Raw genomic sequence first — 22,599 nt, 5'->3', positions numbered from 1 at the left:
TTTTGAATTTAACTAAGTTAAGGAATTTTGGCTCCATATATAATCACTAAAGTGTGAATTTTTTTATTCTCATAAATCACAGACTATAAATTTCAGTCATATGATTAGCTAATTTTTTCCATTTTATCAAATGAAGTTCCAAGCAGATCATGCATGTGATAACTGCATACAGTATGAGAAAAATGACTATATAAACTACATCTATCTAATGCATCTAAGCATATATCTAATGCTGCCTCACACTATTGCCATGCCGAAGACATCAGTCATGCATAGTACATGAACCCATCCGGCAGGACAGTGCGTATATATTTGTTGCATGAGCGTTAAGCGGGGAAGTAGCGAGTTTGTCAGTCATAAAATGTAGACTGGCATGATTTTAGAATACCAATTAAATAAGAATTATCTGATAAAAATTTAAACTAGCGGGATGTATCTATACATGTATATGGCTTTTCCCATTTGGGCTTCCTGTAACGGGTTCAGTTCGTTCACGAAAAGAGTCTTTCGCCACTCATGAGGAAGCGACTAAATCATGCTGTTATAGGCCGAAACCTGTCCACCTTTATCCTGTGACCGTCATGCACAAGTGTTTGGCGTTTGCTTTGCCTTGTGACGTCACGCATAAGCGTTTGGCGTTTGACACAGTATAACGACATCGTCCAGCATTATATGGTGGGAGCGAACCGAGCAGAAAGCAGGGGAAAACCCACCAATGATTGAAATTATCTAGACTCTGGACTGCGAGTTATTTGTATGGTGTCTTCGGCAAAGTTATAACTCTCCTTTGACGCGGTATTAATACAGAGTAATAATGCCGCTTTGCGATCGCTATGTTAAAGGAGACAGTCTCATGAAGTGAAGGAAGTTACACTGATTAAAATCCATATAATCATGTGAACAAGGAAACTAAAGCATCCGTTTCCCTCAGGGAACCTAGTATACACATGATTTGTGTGTATACAATTACTGTATAGAAACATTACACTGGAAAGTTGATTTCGATGTTGTTGGAGATGGTGTTATGTAAGAACGTTCAGTTTAGAAACAAAGACAACACTACACCAAATATATGTATACATGGATAAATTATCCCTCAAGAAGCTGAAAAGCATAACGTTTTGTTTTTGTGTTGTAACAAAACCGAATCGCTGTCCAAGGTAAGCTAAATTACGCACATTGAGACTATCGAAGCGCCGCCATGTTATCAATCAGAGAAAACCCACAGATTTCCCAAGGTACCAAACTAACTCCTAGGCGTGGGAGGCCACAGAGGAGAAAGTGAGACCTTGATTCGAACACGTGAGCTCTTTATCCAGGGATCCTCGACTCTGCAGCGTTCCTTTGTGTCGTTACTAGAAATGTATAAATATATTATAATGAAGACTTGGCGTTACATATTATAACCATCAGAATGTATATAAGTGAATTATTCTGGGTAAAACACGAATCTAATAGATAAATTAAATAATAAAACAAAGCTTGCTTGCACCTACATGTAGGTTACTTATCGTATACATGTAGCTGTAGTTATATATATATACTTCCTCAGTCTTGATTTGTGAAAGATTCATGGGGTTTCAACGGGGTTGGTATAATCTGTTAAAACATTAGTTCACATGTTCACGATGCATGTTGAAAGGGGAAAAAAGAAAGAAAAAGAGAAAGCAAGCAAGAAAGAAAAAAAAACTGGTTAATATTGCTATGCTTATATGTCGAGTTAATAAGCCGAAAACGTGTGGGTTCTGAGACCCAGGGCGTCTTGAGGAAACCCAGAGCCGAGTCTTTTCATCTGGCAGAAGCCTAATTGTCTGCCGCTCACCCACGGGACCTACGACCGTCAGGAAGCCAAACGTTCAGTGATTCTCTCCACCAAACCCCCCTTCCCTCTGGAACGCTCCGTTGATCTCGTTATGCCGCGGGATTCACGTCCTTAACCACAGAGCTGTTTCGAATTCGTTTCGCTGATTTCCACAGCCAATAATGTCCTGGAAGCCAATTCGACCGGAGACTTGGCAGCTCTAATTTCCCAACAACGACAGCTAAGAAAAGCCATATGGAAGATAAACTAATTATTTAAATGGCAATTCCGTTGAATTAACGTTGATCGTCTCCTCAGCACTGAATAAAGGATATGGCGAGTAGATTCGCTGACTGAACTGGACAGATCGCCCATTAACATAGTCTGTCTGGTTGTATATGTTGTTGGAAAAATCCCATCTCGAATAGACAACGAGTTGTCAGCCTCGTGGCTACCGTCGGAGACCAAAGCGTTTTTACAGTGGAATACAAATAAATAATGTGTCTGACTGCAATGACTCTATACCCCGTACATGTAGGTATATGTTATAACCCATCAAATGCTCTCTATAAAACACATATTGTAACAGCCAGGGAGATGCATATACCAAAACTGAACATCTGTCATGCCCGCGAAAAATAAAACGTCCACACAACACCAATCTTTTTGTGTGTACTGGTTGTAGACACGCACCATGCAAATCTATTGCTCACAATATTGATGTTTAATCCTTTCACAAATTTATAGTTCAGATTATATATTTATGGGTGACCACTATTCGCCGAGGAAATATGTTGGTTATATTATTTTCACAGATATCGCGAAATAACAACACAACAAATAATTCTGTATTTCACTTCAAATTCTTTTATACATTTAATAATAAATACGTGAAAATATTATGACATTTCGATCAACATAAAATTTGAAACAATATCGCAAACATGAGATACAACACGCTTCTTGGTGTCTATATATATATATGCATATATATGTATGTACGTAAATATATTCAGTCATATACATACAATAAATGGTATGAGTAGTCTGAGGTTTGGCGAAACTGTAAGAGCTTGATCATCGCGGCCTAGACTAGCAATACGTACGGTTGAAGTAAAAACGGAAGCGTTCGTTTTTTTTGTCTTTGTTTTTTTTAGATAAGATGCAGGGTTATTGACACAGCTGTTATATGCACAATGCAATGACACCGCAACGTGCATGAGTCGCAACTTAACATATAAATATTCAGTTATTTTGTTGCTCATTTTTTTTTCCTAGGGTTGAAAATTTTGCTTCGATGGCGATCAATCGCACCAAAGTAAATAAATGCACGCGTATAAAGGTACATATATTGAAACCAAATTTAAATGACCTGGCGGGCAACATTCATTTTCGTCTTCGAGTTTTAGTTACATGAAACCGTCCATTTCTATAAAACCTGTTTGTACTTCTTGCATGTTACATATTTTGGAGCGTTCTTCAAGAGCGAACAACATTAAGTTAAAATTTCTTAAAATGTTGCCAAATAGTTACCTCTTGGCTTTGAACAAAGGTTTTTATTTTGCACGTGTCTGATACTGTACAGTCACAACCCAGTATTAAGTGTAAGGAACACGTGGCCAATACAGTGTCCTTCTTCTAGATGGACACCATGTGTGACACTCAGCAAGACACCTCCACCAAGCAGACACTCATCTTGCTGGAGGAGTTGGAAATTGCAATGAGCTTTAAATGCTAACCAATGGGCAGCCGTACTGTATACAAGCATTCGTGCAAAGGTCGTATATGACCCACACAGTCAAAAAAAAAAAAAAAAAAAAAAAAAACAGCAATGCATAGAGCTTGCAGACTCAGTAAAGCTGACGAGAGAGTATATATAGCAGACAACGAGGTGAACAATGTAGAAAACCAGCCAGGGAATCCATCCACTACATATGCAATGTTTGGAGAGGTATGTTTGATGGAAACCGGAAAATATATAGATACATATATATTAGAACGCAGAAATGCCTGCAAAACTTAATGCATAAATCATAATGTTTAAACCTTTCTATGATTTCACGCCACTGTACAGCGGAGCTTTTTTGTGGTATGTAGCATTCATCTCCTTGTTGTGGCGCTCCGTTAGAAAGTTCCGATTAACGATTGACTGGGGAATAATGAAGACAGTATGTCAGGGAAAGTACCCGGATGGAGCGGATGCGGCCTGGAAATGTCTATAGAATTACAACAGCAAACAGTTTGATTAATCCTTACGATTCCATTAATTGTGTGGCAGAGATCACCAATCTAATGTCACAGCCTCTGTACTGTCCAATGTAAAACCGGCACCATTCTGCCCCCAAATGTTGTTGATGGTGCTGTACACATATATGTCTGTGAACCTTGCCCCTGATTCCTGAAAGGGTTCTTCTGAATATATATATATATATATATATATATATATATATATATATATATATATATATATATATATATATATATATATATATATATATTGAGACATCTTCCAACCTATATACGCGCAATCCCCATTCCCTTGACACCCTCGCGGTCTTTACTTTGCACTATGGTGGAGCCTCCTTTATACCTAAACGAATGTTTATTGACACTCTTATGATCATTGCCCGTCAATTACGCAATGTCCTTGAAACCCTCATGTAGGTTCCTCACTTAGCACCCTTATGGCGATCCTTTCACACTTGTGCACACAAATGTATACATACACCTTGGGTGTCCCAAAGCACCCTTACACCAATGCACAGCGGCTCGGGAAATATCGGGAAAGTGATGTCCGGACGCTGGGCTGCCGTTTCAGTGTGTATAGTCCTATATTGTCGTTATGTCAAGCAGGGAATCCGGGCTTTACTGTTTCAATTCAGAGGCCCACACGTGCTGAGGCCAACCCGTTCGACCTTTGGTTTTCTTTTCGGATGGACTAAGTTCTGTACCAGCAGACGTCTGCAACGAGAAAAAAAGAAAAAAATATGATTTACCATCTTGGCATCTGTAGCGCATCATTATTAATATGATAAGCCACAGATGATATGTCTGACAACTATGCCAGATATAAGGTCTTAAACAGGAAGTAAGAAAGTCCAATCATGCATGCAGTTGCACTTGAAGAATTATATGCAACACCAAAGGTGATGTAAGAAGTAGGGAAATATGAATGAAAACAAGGCAATCGTTCAGAATAAACCTTATTGTTTATGGACAAGGTAATATTTTATGAAATGCCCAAAAAGTTGCATAACCACCGCAGTTTACATGACCTACTCTATCAAAGAAATTTTAAAAATTATGACCAATTGCCTTAAAAGATATTGCATGGTAAACATTGTAAGCGCCTGTTAAATAAAGGAATGCAAATTTGCTAAATTAGGACTTAAATCAGAACAGTTCTAGGTCCTAATAACCACCATTCCCTTTAGATAACATTGTGCACATGGTATTCATCTATCTGAATAAGTAGATGCAAAGGAACAAAGAAAGACAATACGTCTTCCATATGTGATGAATACTGACATGGAGTGAGTGAGTGAGTGGGTTGAGTTAGTGTTTGGGGTTTAACGTCGTACTTAACAATATTTCAGTCCTATGACGACGAAGGAATCCTTAGAGTGCATGTAATGTGCCTCCTTGTTGCAGGACGGAAGGTCTGCTAGCAACCTGCACATGGTCGTGGGTTTCTCCCGGGCTCTGGCCGGTTTCCTCCCACCATAATGCTGGTCGCCGTCATATAAGTGAAACATTCTTCAGTACGGCGTAAAACACCAATCAATCAATCAAAACATGTAAGAACTCAATTGTATTAATGTGCCAGTAGCAAAGTCATTTGTAATGCAAAAGATTTTGGAAGATTTGTGGTTAAGTATTTCATTATGCATGTTTGGTGACGAAGTGCTCATATTCATATTCAATAGTTATGTATACACTTTGGAAAAAATTATAAGAATTGTAAAAAAAATAGTCCTTCTTCATCTTATATTTCGGGTGAAATAAAGCTTTTAAATTTTGTAGACGGTTAACGAGAAAAGTTCCATGTCAGTAAAGAAGGTTCAATGTGTACGCCAAAGGAAGCAGTTTGGGGAATTTCAACAAGTTCAGCTAGTTTTGTAGTACTCTTTCCACCCAGAGCGTACTAACCTACCGACGGATTGACCACCGACGCTACGGTTCTCTGCCTAAGGGTAGTAGTTTTGTAGGAATTTCGCTGTATGGTGATATCGCAGACATACGGCTGATTTAGGCGTGAAACACCGCCCCATTATTTACTTGCTTCATTCCAAGAGTGATACTACACCGACATGACCATTAACGCCTTAAGAATGTTTCTTGTGCCGCTATAAACATATTATATTTTAACATACAAAAAAAATCCCGTTAACCCTAAAAAAATATAATAAATGTATACATAAGAAGCTTGTCTAGTAGAAAAAAAAATATGGTTTGTAGGATATCCTGACTTGATTGTGGGAAAAGAGAACATTACTGGACGGGAAATGTGGCTGTATCAAGTTTCTGACGTGGGGAAAAACGATCCGTTGTCAAACTTGTAAATGCGTGCCAACCCCGTCCCTTCGTGTCTCCGAGACCCCAGCAACAATATGTTATAAGGATGGGTCAGTGGTAGGTTCCGAGTGCTCGGCGGGAAGTGCCCCTTATCTCCTGCTCGTCACGGCGGGAGAGGCGGCACCCATCACCCTTACAACCTCAGCCTCACCCCCAGGGGAGGGCACGGATACACCGTCACTCTGACACGTGCCCGGACCCTGGTTTCGCTATACTCTATCAAACTCTCTAGGATATCTAACGAACCTCGAACTTCTTTTCAGCTCTTTTTTTCCTTGTACCAAATGTGTCGGTCGTATTTTACACGTGCGTCGTGTCTCGAAAATGAAAATGAAAATATGACTACAGGTGCCCTCTTCCCAATGATATCTATATAAACCCCAAAGACCTCACACGAATCTTATACTTACGACAAGACTATTTATTCCTCTGATGTATTCAGTCATCATAGGCTTCGATTTTATTACCTGGAGGTCTATCAGCAATCTGCGGATGGTCGTGGGTTTCCCCTGGGCTCTGCCCGGTTTCCACCCACCATAATGCTGGCCGCCGTCGTATAAGTGAAATATTCTTGAGCACGGCGTAAAACACCAATTAAATAAATAAATAAATATTACGTGGAGAAAGTCTTACGTAAATCGTATGTCACAAGAGCCTAGAAAACATCCATACTTGTCTTAGGGCGGAAACAACGGAAGTGGGGTCAAATCCAAGAGAGAATTACCGAATATTCACCACATGACCTTTGACCAGCCTGGCACCAAGAACCCCCAACACCAATCCTGCTGACCGCAAATCAGAAAGAAATTAAAGCCCTTATATTTGTACCAATTACGTTAATGGAATTGCTGTACACAAATATGGAAAGGTTGCTTATTCTCTGCTTCTTTTTAATTAGGTAGATGTGAAATCAATTGTTTAAGAATTTGGAATGTTCTAACACTTTCCTTGACACACGTATCTGATAAACTGAATATTCGTATATTTCGCGTTATTCTTTCAGGTATATCAATTCTGGTGCATGATCAGATGAACTGTAAGTGTTCTCAGTAGAAACGCCCTGAATGCATACATGGTCAAAGATGTTCGAATCTATCTATGGTTGCGGCTATAAGTCAGACGATTTGTCATGTACCCATATAGCGAGGTGCGGTGGTTCGCTGTGGTTTCAGCCCACTATAAGTCAGACGGTTTGTCATGTACCCATATTGCGAGGTGCGGTGGTTCGCTGTGGTTTCAGCCCGCTATAAATCAGACGGTTTGTCATGTACCTATATTGCGAGGTGCGGTAGTTCGCTGTGGTTTCAGCCTGCTATAAGTCAGAAGGTTTGTCATGTACCTACATTGCGAGGTGCGGTAGTTCACCTGTGGTTTCAGCCCGTTTTCATCTGTCCGCATAAACCTATATATTGACCGCCGTCATATATAAGTTAAATATTCTAAAGTGGGCGAAAAATACTGTTAAATGAAATGAAAATATGGATAAATTTACAATTTCTGGACTAAGAACGCTGAGCATATGAATTTGTCTCGAATTCATACGAAGGCCCCACTTTTCTCTTTTAAGAACTATGGTCTTTGTTTGAAAAACCCCTTCTCGTCTAATACTAGACGACAGCAGATCTGGAGTCACGACATCTTGCTTAAAGTGCCATTTGGCAAAACATTATAAACAAGGGCTTCCTGGCGTTCTTCCTAAAATAACAAAAATGCCGTCCATGTCATTTATGAACGTCGAATTACAGAACACAGTCTTTTTCAAAAAGCATCACAACGGTTTTATGAAATTAACTCTGACGCACGGTCATTCGTCTCACGCATACAGAATGACGGGAGCACATCGGTTCCTAAATAACGGTATTCCGTTATACTACGGCCAAGCTCTTTGGTCCATCCTCTTCTTTTTGTTCCCGTTATAGACTAGCCATGGACGTTCGTCATCAGCATGTTTTGATATTGTGTCAACCACTCAGTCTTTCACAAGTCACGCTTACTTAAAATGGCAACTTGTCAAGGAAGCTCGAGTTTCTGAACACCTGTGTTTAACGATGATGTTTACAATTTTCCCTCTTCTCAACACATCTCCTACTTTTCAAATTCCATTATTACCACAGTAGCTATTATACGTCGTGAAGCTTAAGTATACCGTGTACTGCGAAGTAAGCTTTTGCTCAAGGAAGTGAAGGAGTTGGGAAAATTAACCTTTTCAAAGTCAAACGAGAAATGAGTCATGGATATTTTGATGTCTATTATTATGAAATGAAGCTAATAAAAAAAACTGAAAATAGAATTGACAAAAAAGGGGCTAAACGTTTTGAAAGCACTTTTCCTTCGTGTATTGCCGGTTATAGTCTTCGAATACATATACTGTGAATTTTAAATTTATGTACACAGCTAGTTTTTAGAACAAAAGGCACCTATTATATACAAGGGAAATAAATTTATATCTTAACATAAAAGGATTTATTTATTTATTTGATCGGTGTTTTGTGCCGAACTGAGAAATATTTCACTTATACGACGGTGGACAGCATTAGTAAACCGGGCAGTGACCGGAGGACATTCGTGACCATCCGCAGGTTGTGGCAGACCCCCGGACGTACGACCGAAGAGGAAGTCAGCATGAGTAACATACAAGGGGTATAGTAGTCATATTGGTACACTAAACTCCTTTCCCATAACCTTATGGGAGTATATGCCCTTCAGATTGTTCATTAGAGCTGTTCATGAGACAAAGACTATAATATACACACATACATGTGTGATGTAATTTTTATATCCTCTTCAACGTCAAATGAATCAAATAATTTACATTTTTTACTTCACATATAACATGACATATTGACGAAATGTGTATACATGTAGGTTTTGACATGGAATTTCTAACGATATGTAAATGTATGTAATGTAAAACCTTGTGTCATTATTACATGATAATATCTTGTAAGTTCAAATGATTTTCAAACATGAATGTGTTTATATATGCTAATCTATTGCAATATATAAAATGCTTATGGGCTTTCAAATGAATTCCCAATGTATATATTATTGAATACGATGGACTTTAATATAAGTACCAGGAAATTCAAAAACTTGTATATCAAAGCCTTTAAAATATCATACAAAATGTGACTTAATAGGACTAATGGAACAGTTTGAAAGCACAATATTGAAATACAAATCAAATTAGGGTTTATTTATATTACCGCTATAGACACGAACTGAAATGTGAGCGGAATTTGCAGCGTATGCTAAGAATGTCTAAAGCCGTCAGTCATGCGAGAATATACAATGAAACAGCTGATTTTGTCATGCATACCAGTACATTAGATTTCCACCGAAATCCTGTCATCAGATTTTGAAACACATTCCTGTTTTAAATTAAATTTTCAGGTCTAAATGAGTTTCTACAAGTATATATACATACATATATATCAGCAATTCGAGGTATATCGCTCCACGCATATCACCTAAACTTCCCCCAAGGGAAAATTCCTTTACACGTTATAAGGAATTTCTTTTTTTTTCTTTTCATATATACCTATATGCTTGTCGGAAGTTAAATCGTGATCACCTGAGGCGGTGGATGAACACAAGAAAGGTGTGAAAACTGTAACGGCATTCCGAACAGATCAAAGGTTCTGCTTCCTTGCCACACACACATGCGCAGACAGGTGTATATAACGGTCATCTTATACAGCTCAACGCGCACACCGTTAGATTTTCTCCACATATACTGAAGATCCATCAAAGGTTTTCAATTCATAACAAATTGGCCAGCTATGTAATTGATCTGAAACATTCAGGCTGTATAACATCTTGACGTTCTCAGTGTAAATATTGCTATAGCTCTAGATGACGCAGAAAGCTTGTGACTAGGGTAATAACATTAGTGTCAGCTTTGCCTCGAAATGATAACCTTTCTATCCATTTTCATTCAAAAAACAATCCCTCACACTTTGTTGGCAGATGGCCCCAGTTTGAAGGTCGTATATATATTTATACACGGACTATACACGGAATATTTACAAAATAGAGACCCTATAATGACGAGCACTTAATATTCAATAATTCTCACTTACAATTTTCACGCTGTGCAGTTAAAGCAGCTTGAAAAGTACTTGAAGCTAAAAATATATCCCTGAACAATCCCAGAAGTTTTAATAACATATTCTTTACTTATACATAAATTGAGTATATATAAGTATATATATATATATATTTACGCGTGAAAGGAACGTCTAAAATGCCGCGGTTTATTAATGAATTCACCAGTCAAAATGACACTTGTCTCGGTTCATTACCTTTTACATAACGGTCAACTAAAGAAGACATGGCGATATGCACATTCGCACCGAGCATGTATAAACACTGATGATTGCCGACGTGTATATAATTAAATTACAACTCACTATAGTCACTATAGTTATCGATTTTTATACAGAATCATGTCACAGCCATCGATTTCTAACACATATACATATCTCACAAATTCGATTTGTTTTGAAAAAATATGTTATAAAATTATCTTGGCAATATCTTGTTATGATCATCATTTTGTCTAGATAATATGTTGTTACGATTATCAATTTGTCTTCACAAAATCACATTTTGTCTTCACAATATCTTGTTATAATTACACAATTATCAATTTCTATTCACAATATCTTGTTTTAATTATCGATTTGTTTTCACTATGTTCTGTTATGATTATCATTTTGTCTTGACAGTATCTTGTTATGATTATCAATTTGTCTTCACAATATCTTGTTACGATTATCACTTCGTCTGCATAATACCTTGATAAAGTTATCAATTTGTCTTGATAAAATCAGATCGTAATGAACGATTTGACTACAGCTGTATGTCCGTTACAGACTAAATTTGAGAATATCGTGTGATAACTACCGGTTTGTCTTGACAATATCACCACAAAAAATTGATTTATCCACAGGAAATCACATTCAAACTATAATTTGTTCATATGTCATAATTATTCATTCATCGGAATTGTCAAATATAGAATAGTCTCGGTAATATGATACAATAACTATTGGTTTGTCTTGACTATATATATATATACACTATTACAATGTTATTCGCTATTCTGTCAAACAAACACAAAACACATCAGATACATTATTTAATTGTCAAACTTGTTGTCTTTTGATTGGTGGGAAAAATGACACGAATGATGTCTTATAACAAACGCGTTATTTACAGTGATGGTGTGATTTTTTATTTTAGAGTAAGTTGCCTTAGCTCTATTAGTGGATTTAATATCTTAAATTGTTTAATTTACATATGGTTAAGCATAATATAACAAAAATTCTGTACTTTACTCATTTTGGTATAGATAATAGCGTAACAAGACAATGGTTTACTTCACTCATTTATATAGATAATAGTGTACTGGAAACAATTGCCTACTTATTCATTTTGGTATAGATAATAGCGTAAGGAAACAATGGTCTACTTTGCTCATTTACGTAGATAATAGCGTATTGGAAACAATTGCCTACTTATTCATTTTGGTATAGATAATAGCGTAAGGAAACAATGGTCTACTTTGCTCATTTACGTAGATAATAGCGTACTGGAAACAATTGCCTACTTACTCATTGTAGTATAGATAATAACGTAAGGAAACAATGGTCTACTTTGGTCATTTAGGTAAGAAAAACGATGGTTTACTCCACTCATTTAGGTATATATAAAGCGCGTGAAAGCAGCTCTGCCGTATTAATTCATATACTGGATAGTATAGAGTCAGACAGCATTTGTTTGATTTTCACACAAAGACAGCATAAAATGCCTGTCCTTAAGTCTATACAAACGTTTCAGACACATGTCTGAAGTGCTGGTTTCATAAACCATACACGCGACCCTGAGTGAAGACCATGCATTTTGCGGAGGACCCTTGCAGCGGAAATTGTGCCAGATGTACAGCCGTTCCACCAGTCGAAACCCTAGCTGGGCGACTGGTTGTAACCAGCAATTACCCGCCGGCCGATTTGTAAAATGTGAATATTGAGATATCGGTGACAGAGAAAAAAGAGTCAGATGTGCATCCACAGGGTCACAATACACACACGCACCCAATAGATGGTGCCAGGGGAATTCCAATTTGAAGTTATGAATGCCTGTCAGAATTAACTACAATAAAACCCCAAGTTAATTGGAGCCATTTTGATTCCCCGGACTCTAAACTCATCAATGAAACAATGTTTGTAACAGTAGAGCAGTTTACGGAAACACTTAGTAATTAGTTATTAATTATATTAAGCCAATAATGTTTCCTTAAGTATCAGATGATAATGAAGTTAATTGTTTAAGTCCTCCACTGCACGGGAAGCGCTCTGGGATGACCTACAGGGTTAGATTTAACGTGTTTAACGATACCATTTCTATAACAAGTTTTAAAACATAAGATTGAAAACAGATACGGTAAGTGTGCTCAGCATTCTGTCTTTACTTTTCATTCATTTGTATTAAAAAGGCGTTAATTCGTTGTGCTAAACCCTCGATAGACAATCCTTGGCATTTGGATCATTAGGACGTTAGGTATTGGAGATCAGATTGGATGTGACGTAGCCGAAGGCTGGAGGGGGTCACCCTCAGAGGCACACGGGTGACCCGCGATATGGCTAATCACCGCCAAGGCCGTAATTTGGGAAAACACTCAGCGAACTGTATTGATTCGTTCAAACTGATGAAAATAAATTGTTAGCCAAATTGAATCAAAAATCTCTCCGAGGACGTAATAGTAGAGTATTCATTACTTTGTTATGATTATTTCAAAGATGCTTGGACAACTGGACGGGAACTTCTGACTGATTGTGGCTAGCTGACTAATTATTTACGTGATACTCCAAAAGCGGCCCAGGAATTTGATGTTCATAAACCATAGGTCCATGTTCATAAATCATATAGTACTATTAGCTAAAGTTTATATTTCAACAAAACAATCACTCGGATATAGTAGAAATATTGACAAATAAATCAATCAACAAAATGCAAAACGTTCTGTACCATACAAGAATCCTTATCAAACTATTCGCTGAAGATCACTAATTGTTTTCTACCAAAATATCGTGTACATGATGTGGGGAATTTCATGAATAACCTATAAACAGATGTTGGCACTCCCGTTTCTTCCATAAATAAAATTTTATCACTGAGTACGGCTTCATACCACAACCAAATACACAACACAAATAAATCTTTCACAAAGTCTTTCGATGCCACCGTGAAAATGGTCATTAGATAAATTTTCCCTGTGGTTTACTGGAGCAATTATTTTGTAAGAGTCCAGTTTACAGAAGAAAAGAAAGTGGGTTTGACGCTCCAATCGTTCCCTTTTCACGACGTGCACGATACTGTAGCTGATCACCAAAGAACGGTTCTCTTTGACGGAACTGATAACACGTACCAAAAACGACTGGTCTTATTGTAACGTGGTTTTGTATCAGTTCTGCTGAAAGAACCGTAATTGTGTAGCTACAATACTGGGTGTGTCAGTTAGTGTATAATGTGCTTTTCACACACCCATTGTTCCGTAGCCACGTATTTCTTCACCCTCACCCTCACGCTTTATATACTAGCTGGGGAAGAAGCCAGAGACTGATCTCGAGACGCGATAACACCTCTAATGACCAAACTCTGATCACCATCGCCAGCCGCCATTATACGACATGTGAACAGACGGGTTGCTCTGCAGAAGACCATGTGCCAATCATTATACTAGTCCTGCAATCGTCTGCAGATAAAATTGAAAACCGATTCAATGTAATTTGAATCACATTAAACCTGGCATATAGTATTACCTGTGATTACGGCATTTACAGAGAGATCCTGAGGCTATACTCCGAACTCAAACTGTGTATACGTAAATAATGCTTTATGTTGGGAACAAAATACACACTTCCCTTTTTTCATATATGTGCAAACAATTCCAAACAGTTTACAGGGCTGTGAGAACCGATGACATTCAACTGCCGTGAGAAAGAAAGTGTTGTAATATATAGACTATCTTTTTCTCTTCGCCAGACACAAAAGCTTCATACATGAAACCAAAACGTCTCTAATTCAACAACAGCACATTGCCTGATCGCATGTAGATATGTGCAGCATACATGCAGCCCTGGAGAATTAGCACTGAAGGCTTCATTCATACATTTATAATTCCACAACAAATGAACAATTTCATTTCAGATAATATTCTTCCTACCGCTACATCATGTAATACCGCACATGATATGGCAAACTTTCTACAAACATTCTAAAATGCAAAATTTTCAGAAATACACAAAGTCTGCTGAAGCTTAATTGTTCTTTTCTTTAAAAAAAAAAAAACATTTTTACCAAAATTCATGTCACCTGGATTTATTATTAAAAATGGCATGGGCATCGTTTTTTTTTTTATGAATACAAAAATACATAACAGTTCAACCAAAAATATTCTTTGCTGGTGACAATGTTTCAATAAAAGCGTAAAAGAATTTCAGTAAAAGAAAGGCAGGAATAGACACAAAACACTATTTTTAAAAGAAAACTTGTACCGTGTCTCTCCGGTTTCACGAATATCAATATTTGTCAACAATTTTCAGAACTTGACCAGTATTTATACTATATTTAGGTCGTAAAATCATTGAGTATGGCTATTACTAATTCGTTTAGAATTTGGTTTCGTTAAAACCGTCGGTTGTTTTATGATAGCCTATATTCTGAATTCAGCCGACTGAAGACGATCTGTATATACTGCACGGAAAAAACGAACGCGAGGAGATGCAATAAAGCTTTTCCTTCCTTCTTCAGCTGCAATCAGCATAACTGATCGTTTTATGCGTTTTCATATATCCTTTTGGAATAAACAAACAAACAAACAAACAAACAAAAACATCATGTGGGGGAAACTGCTGCATGATTTACCCTCGGAAGGCCTTGCCGCCGCGTGGCGCGAGATGACGGTACAGTACATAAACTCAAAAAGATAATCTGTTAAATTTAGCAGAAAGTCTGTTATTTGAGTCATGCTAGAATGTATTATATTACTGCAGCATGTTATTCTGTTAAATAGAACACACATATTCTATCAATTCAACATAACCATTCTATCAGACCAACGGGATATTATGACAGAATATTGCGTTATAATAACAGAATACATTCTAGCATTACATAGACAACAGACTTTCTGTTAACTTTAACAGATGAATTTTTGGGGTGTAGGATTCCTGCCACAAAGTTGTCATCTCGCGGCAAATCATCCGTGTCCAGTTCGCGAGGAGTCTGTCGACCCGAAATCGCTCGGCTCAAGGAAGCGGGCGTCGGGCACTTATCTGGTATCTTGTGACGCTAACAGTTCTCGGTGGTTCCAGTCTGTCACCGGTCTAATTAGGCCCCAGACTGGGAGATGAGGGTAATGGAGCCACGGGTGGTCGCCAGCACCTAAACATTCTGTCCGAAATCGAGCAGCATTTCTACCGGACCACTCTACACTGTCAGGATAAAGATCAAGCTATTAGCATTGCGATTTCGATCTAGTCATTTTACCTTAAACTTTGGCCAACTTCCACGGTACTGAAACTATTTGCAGAGAGAGAAGAAAGCGCTGGAGATGCGAAGGAAATCTTTGTCACACATGTTCCTAATTAGAGTATAAAGGACAGGTGATGTAGTATGCACTCAATAGATGTAGACATTCGCTCAATAGTTGTAGTTATCGCATTTGTGATTGATAGCTGCATATTTTCATTGGTGAAGATAGTAAACCTCGAAGAAAGATTCAGTCAGAATGTATATAACAAAATTACATTTAGTTTTGTTCAGTGCAACATGTTGTACAGGAAAAACTCTGGATGAATTCAGGATGAATTGTGTACGCTTGTAAAATACGAGGTTATAAAAAAAAAACATCCCTACCGTACGAAGCTGTTGATCCAAGCACCATATCCGTTTCCTGAATACTGTGTTAAGTTTGTGGTATAGGCAAAATTCGGCAATATCTACGTGCAGCTATGAATACAGAGAGTGTCAGATCACCAATTTCCTTCATAGGCAATTCCAATTTCACATAGAAATATGAAAAGGGAATCCCACCCAAGTACCTCCGTTTGATCCGTTTTTCATATAATAACTCATATCGCGTTCTCATGTATAGGGGCATATACATACACATGCATTGTCATTTGTTACAAGAACAGTTATTTTGATTAATGAAAAATGAAAGTTTGTTTCCTTATGGTAACATTTACGATAACATGAAATATGAAAGTCTGGTATTAATTTTGACTCCAACTATAGATGGATTTAGTAATGTACATACAGACCAAGATCCTTTATCATAAATCTTGAGATGTTCTTAACAACGCCTTTTCGTATAACTATCCCTGTTTTGAGATGAAACGTTATAAAGAAATGCGATTTACCGGAAATGTTAAATATGATGTATAAAGGTGTGTTTAACGAAATTTCTGCAAGCGAGCGAGATTTATGCAATGTATTAAGACAATACCAATACAGACTTTCGTTGTATTCACAGCAAAAATCGTTCTAAAACTATAGAACTTTACCTGTTATGGTGACCATGTCTCTACGGGCAAGCAGAATCTTCCCCAAAAGTGTCTGGGGAAGACTTTCGTTGTATTCACAGCAAAAATCGTTCTAAAACTATAGAACTTTACCTGTTATGGTGACCATGTCTCTACGGGCAAGCAGAATCTTCCCCAAAAAGTGTCTGGGGAAGCTTTTTTTGTATCTTCAAAGCACATGACTAGAATTTTTCACTCAGCATATAATAAAACCGTTATAAAAAAAAATACAAGAGTGAGCATATCTTTAAGTCAAAAAGTATGAGCGTTCTGTGATAATAAAGATGATCGTAAAAATGTCAGCAAATGTGTTTGTACATGTACTTGCATAAAATAATACGCCCATGGAGAGGAAAAAGCGTACAAGACATGCCAAAAAAAACCCCATCAGTACAAGTGCTTATACCTTTCAGAAATGGAAATAGAACCTTCCACTCAGCAGAGCATAAAGATCGTTCCAAAATATCAGCATTAACTGCTCTACTTTCAGATAAGACGCTTCACATTTTCTCACGCCTTCAACAATCAGTGTTTACCCGTATTTCCTGCAGCAGTTTGAAAACATTACGAAATGATCATGTCAACAGACGACTGCTTTCCTACAATTGACATACAGGGAGACACGCTGAAGATGCTATCGTCATTAATTACAGGGTAGTGAAATTCAAGAAGAGAGTGGGATTGTCCCGTCCCGCCGGGCAGGGTCGTAAACGTTTTCTCTTTACGCTCTGTTTAATGGTATCCGTGAACTACGGAGGCCGGTAGTATGAGACTGGCCGTGTGAAGCTATAAGACTCGGTCTCATGTACCGTTATCCAATGTCGTGTACAGGAAGTTTACACTGCACTGAAGGCTACAGGTCGCCGCCAATTAATGACTATTTCTCAAAGTTTAGTCCTTTGCAATCACGCGTGGCTTACCGGGTAAGTGTAGACACCCTCCCCCAACAAACCTTCGTCCCCACCCCCGATGATCCATTACTACAACTTTTGGAGCATTTTTGCCTCTGAGTAAATTAGGAAATTGTGGAGAATTCTGGTAGTAGGTCTCTTGTCTATCCGGTAGCTTACACTTGATACCTTAGTAAAGTTAATTTAATTAATTTTACAGAATCGGATAAAAAAAAATCTCGCACTATAGAACGACGTTATATCTCAAGATTTCTCAGTTGCGTTCATCCTTCAAAACGTGGTTCCTCTCCGTAGAATTCATCCAGATATCTAAACGTCTCTTGTTGGCGAATTTTAGATAATGACAGACGATAAAAGCACAGCAATACAAACTGGTTTAATAGACCAAACCATTTCAAACAATATTCATAAAACAGTTATTAATAGTGTGACACTATATGAATGACGAATTCACTTTTGTTTGTTTTTTTTTGAGTATCAAAGTGACAACGGATTCAATTCACGACCTCTTCAAAAACAACAAAAGAGTTTATCTGTCTTCATGATATAATCTGGAAGTCTAACGGTTAAACAATTCAGCTGGGTAAGGCTGCTTAGCATTCGCTCATGCATATGCGTGAATTTTTTTTGTGCACAGTAAATAATCTTTTCGGGAGGAAGAAAAAAAGAAGTTATTACGGTCTCTCCGTGGGGTAAAGTATTTTCGCTGAAAAACAACTGTTTTCCTAAAACAAATGACGTGTTGTTGAATAACCCCCTGGGCTCGGGTATCTAACACAGTATATAAACCAGCGTTACATACGTATTTGAATTTTTCGCATCTTAAACAACATAAAAAACACGAAATAACAGTGAAACATGAATCTTGTTCATGACATTTGGGGCTGCATGCATGTGAGCTTGCAAGGCACGTGGCGGGACTTGCATGGGCTCTGAGGGACAGAAGGCAACGGGGGGATGTTATGACTGTATTTCCCGTAAAACGTGGCGTAATAAAAGTGATGGCCACTTTGGCATTCATACTTAGATATATACACCAAATGTACGTAAATATGTACATAGATACTCTTACTGACTCACTATGTTTAAACTAAAAATGATATGAAATGAAAGCATTTACTAAAGGCTCTTTACCATTAAAATATACTAGTATACTAAGTGCTGTCACGGAAAGTAAGCAACCATTTCATTCATGTTTTTCAGGGCCTCTTAGTTATTTTCCGTCACCGGTCGTGTATAAGATAAGCCACACCTAAGTGAAAAAGGCTGCACCAAAATACACCTAATGAGAACATTAATAGGTTCTTAGACTGCATAAAATGCTCAGAACAAATATCCACGTCATGAAATCTTTCAGTATACATTATCTTCCTCCATTTTCATTAACAGCAATATTTTCTTGGAAAGACCTATACCATCCTTAGTCCTTTATGTCTAATTTTTGCATTTTATTAATCATTCATAAGACCATGGTTTCTCATGTTCTTCTGGGAGGTACTGTATGTAATATACACGCTTGCATGTCATATATTTATTTAACCCCTGCGCATATATCTACCGCATACATACATATGTATTACATACATTTTGTTATTTGATACACACTCAGATATAGCGGTATTCAATTATTTTAGCGCGTGCCGCTGTCATAATTTTTACATTTATCAGGAACTATCCTTTCGCGCCAGAGTTAGCTTTACATTCATAGATGAACAGATATATAGCTAAGCATCGCTCTAGGGATTTCTCGCGTGAATTCTCTCTGCGGACGAACCCCCATGTGTATCAGTATATAGGTCTACGCGTATACGAAGTACACTCCACTATCCAAGAATGTATAGTTTCTTAATGGCATGAGGTCAAAGAAAATCTGGAATTACTTATATCCCAATTCTTAGGGTATATCTCCCAACATGTGCAATGCAGAGCTTAAAATTGCACACACGGAAAGTCATGGTAAAGCCACTGTGATCTGGCCGTTCATTTAATTATTTGTCCTTCCAACTTACCCAAAAAAAAAAACAAAAAAAAAAAAAACAAAAACAAAACAAAATACAGAAACAAGACAAATGTTCAACATTAAATACAATTTGGATGGATATCTGCAGCTTTGTGGTGTTTCATCCTTCTTGTGAATCTGTATACCAAGATTATAAAGTTACTTTCTGTCCAGTATACACAGACAACATCCAAGTTGCCCAACTAGTTTGTACCTATTTGCTTTAAGCCTCACCCACAGCTAGAAATAAATCAAATTGTGAACACTAAGTAACATTTGGATAGAAATCTATATATTATGTAATGTGTGTCCCTTCCTATGAATTAAGCAGAATGTTAAACTTTTTATCCAGAGTACATATAAACCACACACCATCTTTTTGCACACCATGCATTTACTTGTAATTATCGTCCTAACAACTTACATAAAAAAGACTATAGATTAAGATATAAAACCAAATTTGAACATTATACAAAATGTGGATGCTTAAGCCTTCTGTTGAATATACCAGGGCGACTATATAGGGTTGCTTTTGGTTCTTGTGAATCCACCAATTTTTGTAGCCATGCTTTTGGTTCAGTATATATTAACAACGTCCAGTTTTTTTTATATCATTATAAATGACAATAAGTCTAACTGACCTGTTCCTCTTTTTTCTTATCCGATCTTTTGGCTAACTCTGCTTTGAATCCCGCCTCCGCCAATTTCGGGTCATCTTTAGAAAGTACCTCCATAAGATATGATATATAGCTTGTGGCCAAGCGAAGAGTTTTGATTTTGGAAAGTTTCGTGTCGTTAGGAACGTTGGGAATGCAGCCTCGTAATGACGCGAATGCCGTGTTGATGCTTTGGGTTCGTCGCCTTTCCTTCTTGTTGGCTGTCACTCGGCGTTTTACACAGCGCATTCTTATCTGTCCATCTACTGTATCGTAGGATATATGTTGGGTATACTCCCCGGGGGAGCCTGGGTTAACCATGGCATAAGGGGACCCCCCAGGGGAGAGGGACATGTCCTGACGGCTTGCCATCATCCAGTTCGAGATGTATGTCCCGTCCCCTTGGTCCGTATAGCGAGGCTGATGGTACTGGGCGTAGAAGTCGTGCGCTAGGGGTCCCGGGTGGACATACCCCTGCCCATAACCACCCACACTGATACTCATGGTGAATACTCTCAACTGACAACTTATTCACATACGGTCCTTTTTTGCAGCTTGAAAGTCCCTGGCCCAATTCTTTGACGATTTCTCAACCCAGCGTCTTCAACCGGGGACGTTTACAAACTCACACAGCACGATGTAGATATCTAGCTATAATACGAAGGATATATACCTCCCTCCACTCAGGGTTTTGGTTCTGCTCTGTATACAGTCCAGTTGTGGAGAGTGTTGACAAGTCCGATTCGACGGTTTGCTACTTCTATAGTAGCACCGACTGAGCGAATGACTGGATACACGGAGTCGTGATATAAATACAGAGACAGCTAGGAGCGAGGAACATCTGCGCCCTACCCCCTATAGCGGCACTGGTAACAGGAGTCCACTAAGGATGTACTACAGTTACTCAGTTAAGGTCGAATATCTATTTGAATGAGAAGATGCAATGTGAAAGTGGAGATACAGAGCTCAGTTACGCCCAGTATATCATACTCCGTTCTGGACGACGTCACTGGGGCACGACATCCAATCAGCGGTTCTGTTTTGGAAAGCTACACTCTGATTGGCCTCCCGTTAAACTGGAACGCCCCCTCATCTGGACGTACAGTCCAATGCAGAGAGCTGAGGTTTGTCTTTGCAAAAGCCTGTGTAGTACATGTAGTATGATTTAAAGGGGCCATTAGAAAACGCGATAATGCCACCATGTGATAGAAGCCATTCAATGCGACAGCTTTGCCATGAAAATTTATAGAAGAACAGTTGATTTCTTCACTAAGGACTAGGCCATCGCATGTAACAATGAAATCAAGTTCTTTATCAAAGCGGTTATTTATTTATTTATTTTTTTTGTTTTCCCGTATAATCGTACACGAAAGATTTTCACATCCGGTGCAGTCTGTAGACGGTCCTGGGTTAGAGGTGATGGAGGTGCGGGCATTGGGATAAGTAAGCCGTTGGCAGGATAGGGACCAGCTCGAGGAACAATTCGGCCGATTCAGGGGCCTTATCAGAAGGTGTCGTTTTCGTATACACACATAGTGGTTAGTGTCAGCCTCGCTGTCTGCATCGAGCCTGATTACAGCGGGACTGAAGAGGAAACACAAGCTGAATTTGTAACATTACAAGGTCGCCAGACTTGGAGGCGATCGTAGTGTCGGCGAGACAAGCTTACAATGACATTGGTGATAACCTGCTCTAGAGGTTGTGCTGGCCGAAAAGGAGTTTGAATGTAAAAATATAACGATGGGAAAGACAGTGTATATACATGTCGTAAGGCATCAGTTTCCAAGATAGGAACTGCGTAAGATCGGCTTAATAAATTTGCATGAATGTTTTTTTTCTCCTTCTTTTTTATCAACTCTCAAATATGATAATTAATTTACGACAAAGGATAAGAATACAGCCATATACGTCAAGGCCGATAGAATCAGTGTTATATATAGCTTTGTAGAAGGTTTTCATCGAATAACGTGAACACATACAGTACTACATGTATAGAAAGGCCTACAGAAAATCATGTTTGTGGTTTTGAGGCCGATGTGTCATCAGTTTTGAAACATATAAATTA

The 22,599-nt window shown here is 38.2% G+C and overlaps 1 protein-coding gene across 1 annotated transcript; it reads right to left on the bottom strand.

Moving 5' to 3' along the window:
- Positions 1-4,313: 4,313 nt before the first annotated feature.
- Positions 4,314-21,334, bottom strand: LOC135473980 (heart- and neural crest derivatives-expressed protein 2-like). Its single transcript, XM_064753954.1, has 2 exons — positions 20,520-21,334; positions 4,314-4,762 (listed from the first exon to the last, which is right to left on the bottom strand). The coding sequence occupies exons 1-2, from the start codon at positions 21,036-21,038 to the stop codon at positions 4,667-4,669; spliced, it is 615 nt and encodes a 204-aa protein (XP_064610024.1). The 5' UTR covers positions 21,039-21,334; the 3' UTR covers positions 4,314-4,666.
- Between the last annotated feature and the right edge of the window lie 1,265 nt (positions 21,335-22,599).

This window comes from Liolophura sinensis, chromosome 8 (assembly GCF_032854445.1).
Source record: "Liolophura sinensis isolate JHLJ2023 chromosome 8, CUHK_Ljap_v2, whole genome shotgun sequence".
Taxonomy (NCBI): domain Eukaryota; kingdom Metazoa; phylum Mollusca; class Polyplacophora; order Chitonida; family Chitonidae; genus Liolophura; species Liolophura sinensis.
The sequence above is the reverse complement of the archived record's forward strand: the minus strand, read 5'-3'. Positions and strand labels throughout refer to the sequence as shown.